We start from the raw sequence: 22,126 nt of genomic DNA, 5'->3' as shown, positions 1-22,126 counted from the left end.
AGCACCTCTCCCACCCACCTTCAAATGTATTAAAAGCAAGGATATATCTATATGTCTAACGCTGACACAGCACTGTGTTTCTTCTTTTCCCTTTATATTCCATGTAAAGGTGAATATGGAGCGTTTATGGAGCTCGTTTATTGACCAGCTGTCAGTTAGAAGGTAAGAGTTACTAGGTTAACAGAGGTTAGCAGTAACAGTACGGGGAAGTATATTGTGTTGTTCTTTTGTTGGTTTTTATTTTATCCTACTTTACTTTGTTATTTTGATTTTACCTGTTGTGAGTGCTTCCCGTAATTCTCCTTTTTCTTGCGCCGCTGCGGCCAGAGTTCACAACATTACATATTTTTGTATCTATAAACAGGAAGCTGACACTCTCCAGACTTTATCAAAGGTGTGAGCGTCACAGCAGAGGCCTTTGTGTCAACGTAGCTGAAGACAAAACACAGAAACACATGAAGGAGATTTTCCTGGCCTGGATTTTATACAAATATTCTGCAGTACATCAAAAATGAAAGAAAACCATTAGTCAACATATGAACATCACCTCTGAAGTTACAGAGCTTTGATTGGAGACACAGCTGAGCGTTTTGCATTTTGCATAATTAATTACATAATTAATTATGTAACCATAATTAAATGGTTACATCATCTTTAAAGTCCCCAGAGATCAGGAAAAGGGCCTGAGGGTGCTGTGTTTGGAGTCTGCTGGTTACAGTGTGCAGGACCTCACAGGCTGCTGCAGCGTTAGCAGAGGGCGGGACATACACAGCTATCATAATCACGTGTGTAAACTCTCGTGGTAGATAGTACGGTCTCATGCTAACCGCTAGCAGCTCAATGTCCTTACAGCATAGCGTCTCTTTGATAGAGAAATGCCCAGAGTTACACCATCTATCGTTCACAAACACAGCCAGACCCCCTCCTCCCTTCTTACCACTCTCCGCTGTTCTGTCATAAGAGGCTCAGCAGCTAAAGCAGCACACCTGGGTCTCCCAGCCTATTAAAAGCAGCCCTTTGCTTCACCTGCTTCACTAAACATTATTATTTTAAGCAGAGTGGTGTGATTTATGTAGGCATTGCTGTGTGACAGGATGACTTTTCTTGCACACCCACCAAATGAGGGCGCACATGCTTCCACGCCCACTGGTGACTGCACACATCCTTTCAAGGAAGCATTTCATTCATCCCTAACAAATGGAACAAAACACTGTGCAGCGTGTTCAGGTTTGAACGTGGCCCTGGCCTCTCTCTGCATCCACCTGGCACATGCAACACACATCCACTCCCTGCTGAGCTGCTTGTATTTGATGTGTTGAAGTTTTGGTAAAGTTTGAATAAATTCCACTTTATTTATAGGAACATTTCATCTGTGGACTCCTGCTTCCCCTCTCCTTGAGCCAGTTTGTGACGGGAACATGACATAAGAAAAGTAATTTATCCCTTTTTGATTCTGTGTATCTGGCGCTCATCCAGTGAGTTCACACTTGGCAGAAACAGACTGAATTTGTCTGGAGAACTTTGGCTTCAGCCAAGTTAGATAAACACACTGTGTCTCTGTCAAAACAGCAGTGTAGTTGTGGCACCCCTGTGAGGGAATGACCACATGAATATTATTTTGTGTAAAACACTCATGTAACGGGACATTTTTCATTGCTATATGTATTTATTTTCAGTTTCTTTAAGAGGATAGAAAATCCATGTAACAGGGATTCATTTTATGTTAGAAAGCAGTGAGGGCGGAACTTTGGTGCTTGCTCCGGGGTTTCGGGGAGCAGTAAGTGGAGCCCACCTTCCGCTGCTTCCTCAGACACGTTCTGGAGGAAAGCAGAGACGCATCGTGTCTTCCTTACTCTGCTCTTCACCTGCTTTTACAGGTCGGTACACGGTGCTCGCACCGAAAATGTTGTTTATTGTCACCATGGTTACCCACGTTAATGTGAATGGGAGAGTTAAGGCGGTCCGCCAAAGTTATTTATATGTAAACACGGGAGAAAACCAGAGGAGTGTCCCGCGCGACCGCACCGCGAGCCCGCTCGTTAGGTGGAGCGCTCGTGAAGCAGAGTCAGTGCGCTCCTATGCTCTGTGCAAACGTGTTGTAATGCTCCAATCAAATCAGTTCTGTGAGATGTGAATGTTAATAGTTCTGTTAAAGTGACTGAGTAGATTAGCTAGTGTAACACAAGCACTCTGAGCAACTCTGTGTAGCTAACAGAGGCATTCATGGGTTGATTCAACAAGCTGTGTTTCATGATGCACTAAATAGTGATTTTGCCAGTAAATTACTGGAGGGAACAAATGTAATGTATTTACCAATGCTGTTATTGAATAGAACTGTTTAGCCAGTAAGACACTGCAGAAGACAATGTGATGTGTTTATTGATATGATAAAAGGATGTAGCTGTTATGGAAAGAAGTGTGAACTTGAGAAACTGAACCAGTTAAAAAGAGTATATTTCACTGATGTTGTGAAATAAGTAAATGTAATTGATGTGAATGAGGAACCAGCTGAACAGTATATTGAAAGCTCATGTTTAGTGTTTTATAGCATTTATTTGTGTGAAATAAATCAGACTCAGACACGTTCTGGAGGAAAGCAGAGACGCATCGTGTCTTCCTTACTCTGCTCTTCACCTGCTTTTACAGGTAACATATTTGTCATCGAGGTCTTCATCCTTGGGACCCGTAACATAGTAACTTCTTCATTGTTATACTTCTATAGTTTTCCCATTTTGTGAGCTGTGGATGTGGAAAGTGTCTCAGTGACACATCCACATGAAAACGGCGTTACCTTCGTTCATTTGCACGTCAAATGAACGAGCTGTTTGGACTTTAACGTCACAGCTGATGCTTCGATACTCGAACTCAAGAGTTCAGCTTCCACTCAGAGGTACAAGTACACACAGCAAAGATAAACGTGTACACAAGGTGGAACCCACAAGTGCACAGCTCCAACCAGAGATGGGCAGTAATCTGATTACTTTTTTCAAGAAATGAGTAAAGTGAGGGATTACTATTGCAAAAAAGGTAATTAGATTACTGTTACTTTCCCGTAAGCACGCTGCGTTACTGCGTTACTAAAACCGCAGCTGTGTGCAGATGAACAATGGATAATCTATCGAGTGTGGAGAGAGTGTGAGCGTGCAGCGTTTAAAGCGTGGAAGCACTGACCTTACTTTGAGTTTGACTCTGTAAAAAGTGACAAAAACATTAGCATCCGCTGTTCACTGCGTGGGAAGACAACATGCTCACTCACTATGTGTTAATGGGCATGCTTATTTATAACTTTGATAAAATGTCATAAAAATAATTCCATGCCAGCTCACCATTGGTGATCAGGTAGTTTCTGTTCCAGTTCCAGTCCCATAAATCATGAAGCTTGCTGCCAGAAAAGCTTCAAATCTCCTTTGAAAGCTGTTTGTGGTCTTGATTGTGGGAGCTTCAGTTGTCTGACTCCAGCTGCCACACAGTGCTCACTGATATCATTTGCAAAAACCCCAGTGTGACAATATTTATCAGTGAAGCAGAAATCAGGAAGTGACGACTTTTCTTTGAACATTTGCTAAGGCTAAGCTGTGCTTTCTACCACAGTTGGGAATTTCCTGGTTTACAACAAATTATTGTGTCAACACCGCATAAGATTTCAAACTACAGGAAAATCACTGGAGTTATAAGAGGCAGACAACGACACACACACCACATGCATGCTGTTGCTATTTATTGTGGATTAACCTGTCAAGGGCAAGAACAAAAGAATTCTGCCTCAAATACAGGAAATCATAGCTTTCCTGTATTTCCTCCATTGTTGGCATGCTGGTTAGTGCTGTTGCTCCACAGTAAGAAGGTCCTGGGCTAAATTATCCATGAATGTAAACGGCTGTGTGTTTCTATCTGATAGACTGGTGAGCTGTCCAGGGTGTACCCTGCCTGGTAACCTATCACTTCAGGGTTATTTCCCAGCCCTGCTGCAACCAGGATAGAGATAGGAGGATGGTAGTTGTTGTAGACCCATTCAATTTCAATTGAAGGATTAAAATGTTCCAGGAGCTCAACTTACTCCATCTGAACATGTTTCAATCGTGTTTTATGAACACAACATGCAGGTTTACTGAATATGAAAAGGTTGTGTTGATTTAACTCAGTTGTTTAAGTTTCTGCCAAAGCAAAACCTTTGTGTGCAACCAGTGTCCACTATTGAATCAAGTAAATCCAACATGTTTTTGTCAGTGCAAAAGGAGTTACGGTGCCTGTATTCCTGCACAATATTGTCCCGGGAGGGAGAAAAACTTTCTGGTGAAGTTTTGGTTGATTTTTGGGTTTTGCTTGACACTAGGTTGATTTTATCAGTGAGGTTTGGATTGTTTTCTTTCTCTAAGAGAGAGAAAGATGGTTTTATGCTTGGACATGTTTGCAATGGGCCCCAGTATTTGTTACTTTATTAGTATTTTATTGGTTGCGTTTGTTTGTGCTTTTGTTACAGTGCACTGAGATAAGAACATCTGAGAGGTGTGATCCACCGGTGGTGATATTTTGGTATTTTGTGAGTTCCCGATTTAACAAATCAGCTCTTTAATCCAGACCTGAGAGGTTGAACTTTAAAGCTCTATAAAATATTCTTACTGGAAACAGTGGCAAAGTGTTTTTCTCCATGATTATAATGGGCTTGGGAGAAATTCACTGATATGTGACATTGATCACATGAGAAGTCCTGAGCCTAAAAGGATTGCAGCGAGTCAATCCAGTCCAAAAACAAGGAGCTGTTTTCCTTTAAAATGATGACGTCATCTTGCTGGTGATGGAGGCTCGAATAGGCTGCGCGTGAGACTCCATTATCAGCAATATCTGGTATGAATGTGTGTGGATGTATGCATGTGACTGGACTGTGACGGACTGACGACTAAAAATTTAACTGACTTGACACTGAGACAAAAACGGTGCCGACTTTAGGATTAGTGAATGTCCACAACAATTCACCCAGCCTGTAGAAGAAGGGTGGAGGTTTTGTCTTGCTTTGTTTTGTTGTTGCAGGAGCAGAAGGATGACAGAGACTAAAGGGGGAGGCTGTAGCTTCACATGAGTGTGAGCTGCAGACTGAACCCTTTGGTTGCTAATGTTGAGTCACTGATGTTTGCATTAAGAAAATTGTGTTTTAGTAGCTGTGTTTTAATTAAGGTATCACATTATATTGTTGGGAATGTTAAATGCTAAAGTGAAGAAAAGCTTTGATTTCACTCATGACTGAACATGTTATTATTAACCATAGCAGGCCACTGTAAAGAGTCAATTAACTGTTATAGAGGAAAAAAGGCCAAAAACTCTGTTAATACCTATGAATAACAGGCAATGATAGACTTGTCACATTCAAAATAGAGATATGTAATAACAAACACGGGTCCGTGTCATTTAGGTTCTCCATTGAAATAGTCAATCATTTAGAAAAGTAGAATATATATATATATACAGTGGGGCAAAAAAGTATTTAGTCAGCCACCGATTGTGCAAGTTCCCCCACCTAAAATGATGACAGAGGTCAGTAATTTGCACCAGAGGTACACTTCAACTGTGAGAGACAGAATGTGAAAAAAAAATCCATGAATTCACATGGTAGGATTTGTAAAGAATTTATTCGTAAATCAGGGTGGAAAATAAGTATTTGGTCAATAACAAAAATACAACTCAATACTTTGTAACATAACCTTTGTTGGCAATAACAGAGGTCAAACGTTTACTATAGGTCTTTACCAGGTTTGCACACACAGTAGCTGGTATTTTGGCCCATTCCTCCATGCAGATCTTCTCGAGAGCAGTGATGTTTTGGGGCTGTCGCCGAGCAACACGGACTATCAACTCCCGCCACAGATTTTCTATGGGGTTGAGGTCTGGAGACTGGCTAGGCCACTCCAGGGCTTTCAAATGCTTCTTACGGAGCCACTCCTTTGTTGCCCGGGCGGTGTGTTTTGGATCATTGTCATGTTGGAAGACCCAGCCTCGTTTCATCTTCAAAGTTCTCACTGATGGAAGGAGGTTTTGGCTCAAAATCTCACGATACATGGCCCCATTCATTCTGTCCTTAACACGGATCAGTCGTCCTGTCCCCTTGGCAGAAAAACAGCCCCATAGCATGATGTTTCCACCCCCATGCTTCACAGTAGGTATGGTGTTCTTGGGATGCAACTCAGTATTCTTCGTCCTCCAAACACGACGAGTTGAGTTTATACCAAAAAGTTCTACTTTGGTTTCATCTGACCACATGACATTCTCCCAATCCTCTGCTGTATCATCCATGTGCTCTCTGGCAAACTTCAGACGGGCCTGGACATGCACTGGCTTCAGCAGCGGAACACGTCTGGCACTGCGGGATTTGATTCCCTGCCGTTGTAGTGTGTTACTGATGGTGACCTTTGTTACTTTGGTCCCAGCTCTCTGCAGGTCATTCACCAGGTCCCCCCGTGTGGTTCTGGGATCTTTGCTCACTGTTCTCATGATCATTTTGACCCCACGGGATGAGATCTTGCGTAGAGCCCCAGATCGAGGGAGATTATCAGTGGTCTTGTATGTCTTCCATTTTCTGATGATTGCTCCCACAGTTGATTTTTTCACACCAAGCTGCTTGCCTATTGTAGATTCACTCTTCCCAGTCTGGTGCAGGTCTACAATACTTTTCCTGGTGTCCTTCGAAAGCTCTTTGGTCTTGGCCATGGCGGAGTTTGGAGTCTGACTGTTTGAGGCTGTGGACAGGTGTCTTTTATACAGATGATGAGTTCAAACAGGTGCCATTCATACAGGTAACGAGTGGGGGACAGAAAAGCTTCTTACAGAAGACGTTACAGGTCTGTGAGAGCCAGAGATTTTCCTTGTTTGAGGTGACCAAATACTTATTTTCCACCCTGATTTACGAATAAATTCTTTACAAATCCTACCATGTGAATTCATGGATTTTTTTTTCACATTCTGTCTCTCACAGTTGAAGTGTACCTCTGGTGCAAATTACTGACCTCTGTCATCATTCTAGGTGGGGGAACTTGCACAATCGGTGGCTGACTAAATACTTTTTTGCCCCACTGTGTGTATGTATATGTATATATATATATATATATATATATATATATATATATATATATATATATATATTAGGGGTGCAACGATATTCGTATCGATATTGAACCGTTCGATACAGTGCTTTCGGTTCGGTACGCATATGTATCGAACAATACAAAATTTGTAATTTATTTTATCAACTTTCCTTCTGACGATGCTGTCTGTGTTGAGCGCTCAGTGAATCTGCGTTCGACTACTCCGCCTCGGCTCGAGAGTACAGCCTAGGCGGAGTAGTCGAACGCAGATTCACTGAGCGCTCAACACAGACAGCATGGTCAGAAGGAAGAGCGCAGGGCAAGCTAGCGAGACAGAAGTGGACCTCCCCCACCCTCATTCAGATCTGGCGTTTGGAATTATTTTGGTTTTCATGTGACGTATGACCCTGAAGGTAAGCGAGTCATGGACTCAGGTAAAACAGTATGTTGGATGTGCCATGCAATGTTCAATTACATTGGTGTGAACTAGTGTGTTAGCGCAGTTAGCTGGTTAACGTGTTGGCCGTCTAGCCCCATGCACGGGACGATCGGCGGTAGCTCGTTAACGGAGATTTGCCGTGTTGTGGCTTTAAGGTTATTTCAACGAGATTAATCTGAAAGCACTAGTGGGAACACAACGAATATGACTGCACATTTACGCCGACATCATCCTAGTGCAAAGACAAAAACAACAAGCATGCATGCTACAAACTTTAGCCGAGTCATTTAGACAGCTGTTAGCACATGATTCTCCTTATGGAGACCTGATATGTTTAATATGCTGCTGAGAATATAGCCCAGAAGAAGCGGATAGTATAGCTTTTATTTTGGAAAGAGACATTTTTCTGTAATAAACTCTCTTTTCCAAGATGAGTGATTCCTCAATCAGATACAGGGCTCGCAATATCGCTAGCCCGACGTCCCGGGGCTAGCGATTTTTTTCAGTCGGGGTACCAAAATCTATCTCTGCCCTGCCCGTCGGGCTATTGTAGGAAAAATATATGTCAATGCTTTTGCATTCTTTCAGAAATGTAGCTGGGTAATTATGTCATTGGCATCGGTGAGCCACTGTCAATATGTGACATATTGAAATCGCGTTTGAATTTGCGCTTGTTTTTTTGCTTTCACTTTGCAATCGTGCGAACTGTGTATAGAGAGCGACAGAACTGATCTGTGAGTGATGATAATTTGTGCACCAATTCCTCTGACATCGTCTTATTAATCGTTAGCTTACTATGCAAACATGACAAGTGAAATCTCCCGCAGCTTAAACATGTGAGAGGTTGATCGCGCAGAGAATCGCTGAGTGCGTGTGTAAAAGCAGCAGGATATATGATATATATTTTATATTATTTTAGTTCTGCTGAGCCAAATAAGACAGGTCAGGGTGAAGAAGTGACAGCCAAAGAAAAGCTTACCACAAAACGGAGAAGTTATGACAAATCAGACTATAAGGCAAAAAGAAAGTGCAGCTTTATGGTTTCATGGACAAAAGAATTTCTGTGGCTGCAATATGACGAGCTATATAACCAGGGCTGCACATAAGTGGTCCGCAGGTGCGTATTCGTTGTCAAAATAAAAAACACGCACAAGGGTTAGGGTTAAATTTAAAAACTGTACTTTTGAGTTAAAATATATATTTATAATTTTAATAAATGACAAATTAAAAATGCATGAACATTTTTTTGTATCGAAAAAATATCGAACCGTGACACCAAAGTATCGAACCGAACCGTGAATTTTGTGTATCGTTGCACCCCTAATGTATATATGTCTCAACGCTGTTTCTCAATAATATTAAAAACCTAAAAACTATTGTTGTGGAAGATAGAAGTCACTGTGACAGCCCTCTGACTGTGGAGGACGTTTGTAATCCTATTTCTGCACTTAAGGCCAACAAATCTCCCGGCACAGATGGTTTAACTGCAGAGTTTTATGAATCATTTTCTAATCTCCTGGCGCCGTTCTTACTGCAGCTTTTCATAGGAAGTGTAGAGAATAACATCCTCCCTCCTACTCTTACTCAGGGTCTCATAACACTTATTCCAAAGCCAAACAAAGACTTACTTCTTATTGATAATTGGAGACCCATCTGTCTGCTCAATGATGACTATGAGATTATGGCTTTAGTACTTGCTAACAGAATGAAAGAGTTCTTGGACACAATTATCGATGAGACACAATCAGGCTTTATGAGAAACAGACACCTTTCTAAGAACATGAGACTGGTTTTAGATCTACTTGATTACTCTGATTTGGTATCTGACTATAGCTTCATTCTCTTCCTGGATTTTTAAAAGGCTTTTGATACAATTGAACATCAATTTATTTTCCACTCTTTGGAAAAATTTGGCATTTTTCTGTAAAGCTATCAAAACCTTGTACACGAATGGCAATAGCTCAATTAAAACGATTAAGACTCCACCCCGAGATTTGACCTGTTATACAAGGAATCAGCACAGCTGATAAGGAGCTCATCATCAGCCAGCTAGCTGATGACACCACACTCTTCTTGAAGAATGCAAATCAAATCCGTCCAGCCCTTAGTGTTATTAGTGATTTCTCTGAGGCATCTGCTTTATGTCGAAATCTAAAAAAATTTGAATTACTAGCAATTAAAAGCTGCACTGCAAATGCTCTCTGTAACATTTCTGTTAAACAAGAAGTCACATGCCCAGGACTGTTAATATCCAAAGACCAAAAGTCAAGATGCTCGTCAAACTTGTCAAACAGTGTTGGGGAATTCTCAATGGTGCTTGGTGCCATACCCTCAGGGACTTTAATGTTATATAAAAACACTGACAGCTCAATATCTGCCTCAGTCACTCTCCCTGATCCAGCTGAGTCAGCAGTGGGAAAAATCTGCTTTTCACAGGAACTTGGTAACAGCAATAAGAGAATACGTAGTTTATTCCAAGAAGATATCATGTCTCTCCCATATATAGAATATCTTACTGGAACCGACATGTTCCAGATATCACCTGGAAGACAGTCTGGATGATCCCATAAATATCTAATTGTGAACAAGGTGAAGGAAATCTCATATAAAATTCTTCATAAATGTTACCCAGCCAGTCACTATATGGTAACATTTAAAAGAGACATAAATACTAATTGAACTTTCTGTGGGGATCATCCAGAAACTGTGGCACATCTCTTTTGGTTCCTCTACACAGAGATTCTGGAAGAATTTAGCAGTTTTGTTATTGTCTATAGTTTAAGGGAGTTTTCTTTACGATGGGAAAATGTTTTATTCTTTTTCTTTAAGTTCCCCAGGAAGAATGATAAATGTTTCTTTATAAAAAAAATTGTTAATACTTTTAGCTATTTTATATCCATAAATGTAAGTTTATTAATAAAACACCATATTTCTGCCTTTTTATAAGGATATGAATTGTACATACAATCAATTTCAGACTCAACCAACAAAAAGCCTCTCAGAACAATATTTATATTGTAACAGTTGCTATTGTAATGCAGTGTATCACCACATGGCGGCGCCTCCTGTCTCACAACTGGTGTCACCCCCTTTTTGTTCTTCTTCGCACTCCTCCTGTAATGGATGCTCCCGTGTGTACGCGGACTAGTGTCCTCTTTAGTAATGTGTGGTAGAGGTAGCACTTTTATTTTTGATATTGTAAATAAATGAGTACTTTTTGGAAAGTCAGAAGCTGTTGCTCATTCGCTATCCATCTGCACACCTCCGCGGCTGGCTTCATCTCCACTGCACGTTACAACTGGCGCCCGAACTTTTTCCCCTTGGACTTCAGACGATTTTTGCATCCCGCCGAGGATTCTTCTCTTCTAGCACGTGAACTGTCTCGGAAATCCCCCCAGTTTTGCGGACACTCGGACGTTTTCTCCAGCCATGGCCGCAGCCTCAGCTCAGGTGGGACCCGACTAATTTCTGGATACCGTGGTGTGCTGCTGCTCCGCTTGGGAGAAAGAAAAAGAGAGAAGCTGACTCCGCGACGCGAATGGACTCCGTGGATTTGTTATTTGTTGTTGGTTTTGTCTTCTAAGGATTAATTCTTCTGTGGAGAGCCTGGACATGAACATTTCTGCTGGCTTTTCATTCCCCTTTACCTCTGCTGAGACTGACTGTAGCACATGTAAGTGATAGCTTGGCTGACTACAACCGTTGGTGCTGGTCTTCGGCTCAGTATAACAAAACGACTTAAAACTAATCTTGCATTGAGCTCTAGTGTTGCAGACATGCTATTGTAATAACATGGTTCTGATCACTCCAGTCTAATTTCAGTTGTTGGGCGAAATTTTATATGTGGTTTTTCTAAATTTAATCTTGAACGCATTTTTGCAGTTTTGTCTTTCTAGTCTGACCTAACTGACTCTTTTACTGCTATATCAATAACTGTACTGTGCCCTGGAGCGGCTTAATTTTTTTGAAATCGCAATGGCACATTGCCCAGACGACTCTGACTCAGACATGGAACTTACCTCGTTACCTATGTGCCAGATAGTTGAAAATGTGACTCCTAGCCTTAGCCAACAAGTGGTGGAGTTAAGAACTGAGGTGAATAAGCTTAGTGATTGTTTACGTGACTCACTGAACATACAGCAGAGTTTACTAAGGCAGTGGGACCAACTCACAACAGGGAACTCTCCCCCTCCTGCAGTCCCACAGTCTCCTGTTTTCCCAATGGCCACATCGACACCTCATGTTCATGTGATGGACAAAACTGAACCCACCAACAGTACCAATCCGTTCCTGCCCAGCAACCCATTTCAACCTACAAATCCTTTCCTCCCATCTCACTCACTTGAACTCAGCAGCACTTCCAGAGTGATTGCGGCAGCTTTACATCACGCAAAGCTGGAGCCTCCTGTGTATGCTGGGGACGGAAAAGTGCAACCTGAGGAATGGTTAAATGCAGTTGGCACATACAAAGCCTCATTGAACCTAACTGATGGGCAATTGCTAAACGAACTGCCACACTTTCTTGCAAAAGAGCCCGGGAAATGGTTCAAGGCACTGAGCTCCCACATCACATCATGGGCTCAATTCTGTCAACTGTTTAAGACAGTTTTTCTGCCCTCCGACAACCAAGAACGCATCCTGAGAGGAATTTTGGATCGTGTTCAGGCTCAGGACGAGCCGCTCCCAACCTTTGTCGCCCACATGTTGAGTGAGTTTGACAAACTGAAGAGCCCCCCACCTGAAAAAGACAGAATTGACCTAATTAGTAAACATGCTCTCGAAAAATACAGAGTTGCCCTGTATGGCGCTAATGTCACTTCTGTAATGGACCTGCTGCTACGCGCTCATGAGCTTCACTCAGTGCTTGGACCACAAAGACCACAGCCTGCTTTATGTAGCAAAGACAACTATAAGCCTGAACCTTACTGCTTCAAATGCTCTCAGCCAGGGTTCACTACACGCACCTGCCCAAACTGTAACACCCAACCTCATTTGCCACAACGAGCCTCGAACACCGCTAGGCATGGCCCAGTCCAGCCATTGCCAGCACTCTGGCCCCTCTGATCCTGGCCATGAAAAGGTCAGCACCACATCCCAGCCACAATACAGGCAGTCGGGAAACTACAGGGGGGGGAGGACATTTCACAGAGGCCAACCTTCCCCCAGTTACTAACGGAGCCTCACACGCCCGATTCACTACAGGGTGGACACAGTCTTGGACACTTGGAAGACAATTTTTCACAAGTCCACTGGAATACCCCACTAAGAACGAAAGTGAACTTCAATGCTTCATCTGTGGATGCTACCCTCGACACGGGTGCTTCCCTCTCGGCTGTACGAACAGATCTCATTCAAGTAAATGACTCTTACCCTAGAAACACAAGTGAGTGGAATGGTCCTGCAGTTAACCTCGCCAATAATGCTCCCTGTATCCCTGTTGGTGTTATTTGTCTCAATATTGGATTCATGAACAAGAACTTTTACCAGCGTTTTGCCATAATACCAGATTTGTCCTCTCCTTTCATTCTGGGAATGGATTTTATGGCAAGAGCTTCTGTTTCTATTCACATTCCCACTAGAACAGTCTACATTGAGGACATCCCCTGCCCACTTGCAGACAATGAAGAGGACCTTCAAAATGATTACTCACATTCACCTGGAACACTGATGTCTTTGGACTTGGTTCGCTCAGACTTAACAGCCAAACTGTCTGAAGCAAGTCTCTCAGAGAACAACAAGGATGCTTTACTAAATCTGCTCAGCAAGTTTAGCTCCTTGTTTGATGGTCAACTTGGTCGAATGGCTCTCACTGAGCACGCCATAGAGACTGGCAATGCAACACCTGTCAAACTCCCACCCTATCGCACGTCACCTGCTAAGAAACGTGTGATTGAAGAACAGGTGCAACAAATGTTGAAGGACAACATCATTGAACCTTCCACAAGCCCTTGGGCAGCTCCTGTAGTCATTGTAAATAGAGCGGCCACGGAACCAAGGTTTTGTGTGGACTTTCGAGGGCTCAACCAAGTTACCCGAAAAGACTCTTATCCCCTGCCTCGTGTAGATGAGTCTTTGGACTTTCTGTTAAGAGGAAAGTTTGTCTCGACATTGGACTTAGCGCGAGGCTATTGGCAGGTTGCTGTAGCAGAGGACTCGAAGCCTAAAACTGCCTTCATCTCTCACTGCGGTCTCTTCCAGTTTCGGGTGCTGCCCTTTGGGCTCTGCAACGCACCTGCAACTTTTCAGAGACTCATGAACTCTGTGCTTGCTGGCCTCATTTACAAAACGCGCGCAGTCTACCTGGATGACATTGTTATCACCTCACCTACCTTTGAACAGCACTTAGTGGATCTTGAGGAGGTGCTGGGAAGACTCCAGGCTGCTGGCTTGTCATTGAAGCTCAAAAAGTGCCAATTCTGCCTCGATGAATTCACCTTTCTCGGAAACCGCATCACATCATCAGGTGTTAAGCCCGATCCGGACAAAGTAAAGGCGGTTAAGGAGTTTGATACCCCAACCTCAGTGAAACACGTCCGTCAGTTCCTTGGCTTGACTGGCTATTATCGACGCTTCATTCAGAACTATCCCCGCCATGCCGAACCTCTTCACGCCATCACCAGAAAGGACAATGCTTTCCACTGGGACGACAGCTGTCGAAGGGCCATGGACACTTTGAAGGATCATGTCACATCAGCCCCGATCCTGTCATTTCCAGACTTCAACCGTCCCTTTTCCATTCATGCCGATGCATGTGACATTGGTCTTGGGGCAGTGTTGATGCAAAAGGATGACAAGGGTCGTGAGTACGTTGTGGCTTTTGCTAGTCGCTCCCTTCACAAAGCTGAACTCCCCTACTGCACTTCAGAGAAGGAGTACCTCGCTGTGATATGGGCTCTGGAACACTTCCGCCCATATGTTGAAGGTGTTCATGTTACTATCTTCACTGACCACAACAGTCTCAGGTGGCTCATGTCTCGTCAAAACCCAACGGGCCGACTCGCCCGCTGGTCACTTCGTTTGCAGGACTTTGATTTCACAATAGTGCACAAACCTGGTGCACAGAACAAAGTTCCCGACGCACTGTCACGCAACCCTTTGCCTCTGACCTGTGACAGGCCGACTGATCTTTTACCAGATCATGCTGTTATGGGCAGCCTGGACATTCGTACTCTGCCCCCCGTCATTCTGGCTGACCGTTCACAATTGAGACAGCTGCAGTTAGACGATCATGTCACAGGTCCACTCCTCAGAGACATTGAAGCAGACTCTCTGAACAGCTCGGACAATGCCACCTTGTTACAGTATGTTGTGTATGACTCTTTTGTATCACAGAGAACCCAAGTTCACATGTGCTTTGCACCCTTTGAAAGAGCTGAAACTGTTTGCCCCTACTTCCATGAGAGGCACCTTGCTGGACTATTACCATGACCACCCCACAGCAGGTCACTTGGGTGTTTCTAAGACATTGGCTAGACTGCGTTTTAGGTTTTTCTGGCCCAAAATGGCAGCTGATGTGAAACGCTATGTGATTTCATGCTCAGTGTGCCAACTCACCAAGCCAAGTCAGAAAAAAGCAGCCGGTCTTATGGTTCCCATTGTCCCCCAGAACTCCTGGGAGTATGTGGGTGTGGATTTTGTTGGGCCACTTCCCCGCACCCCCACTGGTAATGCTTATTTGATCGTGTTTGTTGACTATTTGACTAAATGGGTTGAAGCCAGTGCTGTCAAAGAAGCTACATCTCAGGTAGCAGCTGGTAAATTCGTCACTGACATTTTTGCTAGGCGTGGTACACCCACTTACCTCATTTCTGACAGAGGGTCTCCTTTTGTGAGTGAGCTTTTTGAACATGTTGTTTCTGCCTTAGGCTCGGTGCACAGACTCACTACGGCATATCACCCTCAGACAAATGCTACTGAACGCGTCAACCGGATTCTGAAAACTGCAATCCGCGCTTATGTAGGTGATAAGCACACATCATGGGACAAGTTTCTCCCTCAGATTTGCTTTGCTCTGCGCACCGCCCCCCATGACAGTACAGGTATGACTCCTGCCATGATGCTTTATAGTCGTGAGTTAGACACCCCGCTTGACCTTATCACTCAGCCTTCTACAGCAGGTGTTGATGAACCGGGTGTGCCTTACCCTGAGACTTTGAGAGCCTCCCTGCAGGAAGCTCACAACCACGCCAAAGCAGCTTTGGACTATAGCCATGACAGACAAAAACATTACTATGACTTGAGACATCGACATGCCACGTTTCGTGTTGGTGACCTTGTGAGAGTTAAGACGCACCCCAGGTCAGACGCTCAGTCTAACTTTACTGCTAAACTTGCACCACTGTTTCAGGGACCATTGTGTGTATCTCAGAGACTCAGTGATGTTAATTACAGGCTCACTTGGGTGGACGCCGGTGTGGATGCAGGTGTTTATCATGTTGTGAACATGCAACCGTTCCATACCTGGGACTCTCTCACTTCCAAAGAACATTCTGTTTCATTGCCTGCTGAGAGAGAGACCGCAGAGGGTCGGAACTCTGACTCTCAGGCCCACCCTGGCCCCCCTGCAGACACTGACATTGACTCTAAGCCATTCCCCTTTGATTTACCGGACATTGACTCTTCTTCTGGTGTGGGCGCTGTTCCAGAGAGTGTTTCACCCAGATCTGTCCAGCACCCAGCTGCTGGTGGACATTACAATCTCAGGCCCAGACGTTGCCCCAGAGTTACGTCTGGCTGGAGCAACAAAAGATGGACTAATGATTTTCACACAACCAGGCTTGATCTGAAGTGAAATGTTTTGGTTAAACCTGTTTGATGCTGTCTTGTTGCATTGCTACTTTGAGTCATGATATGTAGATGTTTCTGTTTGCTCTACTTAATCCAGTTTTATAGATCTTTCGTGCGTTAAGGTTCATTCTTGGCATTTACTTAGAAAAAAAAGAACAAAAGAAAAAAGTGAAAAAAACTAAGAAAACTGATTTTCCACTGTACATATTCGTCTTATTTTCACCAATTTCATTTTTAAATGGTCTTTTGCCCTGTGTGTGTGCACCAATCTTAGCTGTAACCTCTATGTATAGGGTACTGTTAGGTGTGGTGTGTGCTTTTTCAGCTGTGTACGGCTGAGGACAGCCTTTTTCTCACCAGGGGGGGACTATGTAACAGTTGCTATTGTAATGCAGTGTATCACCACATGGCGGCGCCTCCTGTCTCACGACTGGTGTCACCCCCTTTTTGTTCTTCTTCGCACTCCTCCTGTAATGGATGCTCCCGTGTGTACGCAGACTAGTGTGCTCTTTAGTAATGTGTGGTAGAGGTAGCACTTTTATTTTTGATATTGTAAATAAATGAGTACTTTTTGGAAAGTCAGAAGCTGTTGCTCATTCGCTATCCACCTTCACACCTCCGCGGCTGGCTTCATCTCCACTGCACGTTACAATATGTTGATTTTTTTCGCCTACTCATATCATCATTTTTTTACTCCTGGTTCTGTATATTCATGTTCTGTTCTTTTGTAAACTTCATCTGTTTGTATGTTGTATACTCATTGTGTTTCAATAAAGTTCGATTTAAAAAAAGGTACGTTCTAAACGAAGCTTCATACGTCACTGATCACGTGACTCTGGCCAAACGAATCAAGCCTCGACACGGTGCTTCTGAAGCAGCGCGTTGATCTTTCTGACACACGCACCGGAGCGTCAGCTTCAAGCGTACCATCACTACGTCTCACATGTAAAGGTGTCAAGGTAACTTTGAACTGAGTTCAGTCAATCTGGAGTTTTTCCAAGTTTTCTGTTGCTCTCTGTGAGAGAAGAGCGTTAAAGGCGGGGCTCTCCAGAGTCCAGCAAAACAGGAAACCACAGCTGGGTGTGTGTAAGTGTGCAAACCAATAGAATGCATCGTGGTGGGGGGGGCATCACGGGCAAGAAAAAAATAAAAGAATCGGTCGTACCCATGCTTCCCCGACGTCATGCCAGCGCATACTGGGAAATTCGTAGGCACCGATCGGTTTTCTATCAGCCATTTGCTGGGAGTAAGGGCGCCCTCCGTTTGCGAGGTGCGCCTGCTGCTGGCGGCACAGGGAGGAGAGGGCGGGGCGGCGGGGAGTCTCTGGCTGGCTGGAGCGGCATCTAATAACCAACTCGCAAAACAAAATAAAAACAACACAACAAACAGATATTATGATACAGACTTATAATCTGCACCGATGTTTTTTCTAAATTCTATAAAGTGAGCGCGAGAGCGCTCGGTGCGCCTGCGCACTGCTGAAGTCAAAGTAAACTTTATTGTCATCTCCGCTACAGACAGTCCAGCATATAGAGAGACGAGACGACGAGGCTGCAGTTACAGCGGTGCAAGTAAACAAACAATAAATATAAGAAGAGTAAGAAAATAAATCTACACTTTAGGACTCGGGGTAAAGGATCAATAACAATTTAATTTATAATTTACAGTTTGATGATTTAAAGTCTCACACAACCCGTCAAAAGGGGCGGGGCCGGCTGCTTCCAAGTAGAGCACATTTCATTTATAATGATGTAAATCCAAGCCCATCATGGATTCACGATCTGAATCCTGGGTTGTGTGAAATCCCAGAAATCAACCTTAGACAAAGTGAATCTGTGAACTAAGGTGTAGGTCTGTTAGGTTAATTGTGCTGATCCTCGGGTTGGGGGATTTGTGTTTGTACTGGAGCGCAAAATTCAAACCAATGGAAGATGGACAACAAAAGTTCAAAGCCATCAGGTGCTCAGGTTAGAAAAAAGAGAAAAGATGCAGGTAAGCAGACGTGTGATTGGATAATGGCAGCTCATCCTGAACCAATCAGACTAAACCCCAAACAATACATTATGTTACAGATTTTAATATTAATTAGTCATTGTTACTTGTTGATTTGTCCTTTTCTCATTGTGTGACGAATTATGACGACTGTTTGGTAGCTGTTATTGTCTCTCTCTCTCTCTTCATGTGTGTTTCTCTGGTGAAACAATAGTTTTGTGTTAATGTTAGGGCTGCACGATTTTGCATAAAATGAGAATCACGATTTTTTGGCTTAGAATTGAGATCATGATTCTCTCATAGCAATAAATAAACATAAAACAACAAATGTCTCACGTTTTGTTGTTGCAGCAAAATGTTGTCCTGCTTGAAATTCCGTCTCCACCGTTGCTCGACGCTGCGTGTACAGAGCAGGTAGTGCAACAATAGAAAAATAGTTGCGGGACGGCACTGTGTAGCGTTTGTCTAGGGTGTTGATCGTTTTCCTAAATCCCTCGTTTTGCACAGTGTTAATGGAGCCATATCTTTGGTCAGGTGATAAGTGATAGCCTCCGTAATGTCTTTGTGCCTGCGGGAGTTCGACGTGTATAGGGAAGCGCTGTATAAGGTTCCCGTTATTGATGTTTGGGTGGTTGACCGGGACGGATTTTCTCCTGTCACTTTCTCGTCATCCCTGACGTGCTCTCCGTTGTTGTTTCCCTGCTAATTTTAGCATCACACGGCACAGCTTCTGTATCACGTGGTATAAGGCTCCGCCCTTGTCATTTGTTGAGCAGGAAGAGTGAGCGCTTGTTTTCATGCAGAGTACGTCCCGGATCAAAATGTGAAGTTTTACAAATCACCACTTCTTTAGTGAATATCATTTCAGTCTCAGACAATCTCGTTTCTCTTACAGAGGTTGAATGCACCTTCTGCGGATGGCGGTACCACACAGTGTGCGTGGACTTCCCCTGCACAGAAGGCAACTACAAATGCTGTGAATGCTAAATAAACGGAAACAAATGATCCCTGTTGTCTTTGCTTGATGATTGGTTTGAGTCTTGACAATCCACATTGCTGGCGTTGCATCTTTCAATGGCAGCAATGGCAGGTATCAGTGCTCAAACCTTTTGTGTTTGTTTCCAACAAGTTGCCCACCTCGGGAAACAAAAATGTGTTCTTTTACTTGTCAGATGAACATATGAGACACTTTGACTCTTCAGTGCAGTGTGGAGCCTAACAAAGATCTGTTTTGTGTCCCAGCTGATCAGCAGGAGGAGGAGAGTCTGACGGAGCAGCAGAGGAACATTTTCAGCTACTTGGACTCAGCTCAGCCACTACAGAGGAAACAATGAGCTCAACACAGAAGGTGACAGACAGAGCAGGACCATATGACCAAAGATATTTATCACCATATACATTTGAACATTTGCCATAACGATGTAGCTGACGATAGAATTGACAGCAGACAAAATACTTTACAGCTGCACAACTTTATTAAAAACCCATCAATGTATTTTCACTGAAACAAGCAGCTGTTGTTTATGTGCATTAAAGTTATATAAAAATGTAACAGTGCAAATGCAAATTCCTCGCTGACAGTTTAACCAAAAGGCGTTTCCAGTGGAAACTGGCCGACACATCCTGAGCATAACCATGTATAATATCCACTAAACTTCAGAAGAGGTTATACAGTCGTGGCCAAAAGGTTTGAGAATTGCATAAATATTGGAACCTGGAGAAGTTGCTGCTTAAGTTTTTATAATAGCATTTTGCCTGCACTCCAGAATGTTATGAGGAGTGATCAGATGAACTGCATCGTCCTTCTTTGCCATGAAAACGAACTTAATCCCCAAAAAGCCTTACCACTGCATTTCATTGCTGTCATCAAAGGACCTGCTGAGACCATTTCAGTGATCGTCTTCTTAACTCAGGTGAGAATGTTGGCGAGCACGAGGCTGGAGATCATCATGGCTGTATCCCGATTCAGGTTCTGCAGCTTTAAAGTCCTCAAGGGCCGCGTACTCAAAGACCGCTAAGGCCGAAGTGCGAGGCTCGTAGGCTCGTGAAATGGGACGTCTAGCCTCCGTCGCGCTGCCCAGGTTGCCTAGCAACCATGATACTAACAGCTGGAAACGTTTCATACAGCTGTGTTTGACAGAAATGAAGGAGAACATATTTAGTTCATTTGTTTCTACATGAGCTCTGTGTGATTTGATGAGTATCTGAGGCTGAGACCACAGGACTGTGAAACATGATTGTTGGGCTTCATTTCTGTGCTGAACAGTCGTTTAAGATTAGCTGTAAATAACAATTAGCTGATGTTGTTCATGAGACTAAAGTCATCTCACTGTGGTAATGTAAATATAATATGTTCAATATTATAGTTATTATATTGTTGGCATTACTAAATTTGGCTCAGTGCTTACATACATGTGTAAAAAGCAAATGTACGAGCTGTGATGTTACACCCCGGCCTAGGCAACCGGAGTGCAACACGAAAAAAGTAAAAATAAAGAAAAAAAAAAAACACACACAAAAAAACCCCACTAAAGCTCACCACCAAAATCCCGAAATGAAAGTATCGACAAATCTATTTACAACAAACTATTTATTTACAACAAAACACCAAACTATTTACAACACGGGGGAGATCGCGACCATGACACACTGAAACACAAGGCTTAAATACATAGGAGCAATCAGGGGATGGACCACAGGAGGGAAACACAGCTGGGGCAAATTAGACCTGACGAGACAAGGAAAAGTAAACTGAACACACTAAGATAACACAGACTTTCAAAGTAAAGCAGGAAACACATAACAGTCACGCCAAAAACAACACACTGACAACACCGAAACGTAACAGTTCCCCCCACCCAAAAATCAAACATTTAACACCAAGTGAAAAGTTTGATCCAGACAGACGAAGCCGATGAAGGCTGGAGCGGTCCCACTGACCCTCCAGCAGACGACGAAGGCTGGAGCGGTCCCTCGGACCCTCCAGCGAAGGCGGATGAAGGCTGGAGCGGTCCCTCGGACCCTCCAGCGGAGACGGACAGCTGAAGCGAAGGCAGACGAAGATGATGAAGGCTGGAGCGGTCCCACTGACCCTCCAGCAAAGGCGGATGAAGGCTGGAGCGGTCCCACGGACCCTCCAGCGACGACAAAGGCTGGGGCGGTCCCCGGACCCCCCAGCGAAGGCAATCCCGGACGAGCCCCCATATGTTACACCCCGGCCTAGGCAACCGGAGTGCAACACGAAAAAAGTAAAAATAAAGAAAAAAAAAAAACACACACAAAAAAACCCCACTAAAGCTCACCACCAAAATCCCGAAACGAAAGTATCGACAAATCTATTTACAACAAACTATTTATTTACAACAAAACACCAAACTATTTACAACACGGGGGAGATCGCGACCATGACACACTGAAACACAAGGCTTAAATACATAGAAGGAGCAATCAGGGGATGGACCACAGGAGGGAAACACAGCTGGGGCAAATTAGACCTGACAAGACAAGGAAAAGTAAACTGAACACCCTAAGATAACACAGACTTTCAAAGTAAAGCAGGAAACACATAACAGTCACGCCAAAAACAACACACTGACAACACCGAAACGTAACATGTGATAACTGTGTCTGATAGAATGAAGAGTAGACTGATATATGAAATATTCCTTTATTGGGTGAGAAAATCAGACCATGTCATACCTGGTTTAAGTCACACAGAATAGATATCAGAGCCTTAAACAGGCTGACTTCTGCTAAATGGGTCAAACTGGGCAGAAAGTCTACAAACACATAACATCCTTATAGAATATGATGTAACACTATAGATCAACTTAGC

General features: G+C 43.5%; 1 protein-coding gene across 1 annotated transcript; it reads left to right on the top strand.

Annotated features, from left to right (window-relative positions):
* Positions 1-11,487: 11,487 nt before the first annotated feature.
* Positions 11,488-12,602, top strand: LOC146679657 (uncharacterized). Its single transcript, XM_085450101.1, has one exon. The coding sequence runs from the start codon at positions 11,488-11,490 to the stop codon at positions 12,574-12,576; it is 1,089 nt and encodes a 362-aa protein (XP_085306227.1). The 3' UTR covers positions 12,577-12,602.
* Positions 12,603-22,126: the final 9,524 nt, after the last annotated feature.

The sequence above is a fragment of the Copadichromis virginalis genome, unplaced genomic scaffold (genome assembly GCF_057382275.1).
Source record: "Copadichromis virginalis isolate Kocher_CV1m ecotype Utaka unplaced genomic scaffold, C_Virginalis_male_GT1.1 unmapped_scaffold_1, whole genome shotgun sequence".
NCBI classification, from domain to species: Eukaryota; Metazoa; Chordata; class Actinopteri; order Cichliformes; family Cichlidae; genus Copadichromis; species Copadichromis virginalis.
This window is presented reverse-complemented; position numbering and strand designations above follow the sequence as displayed.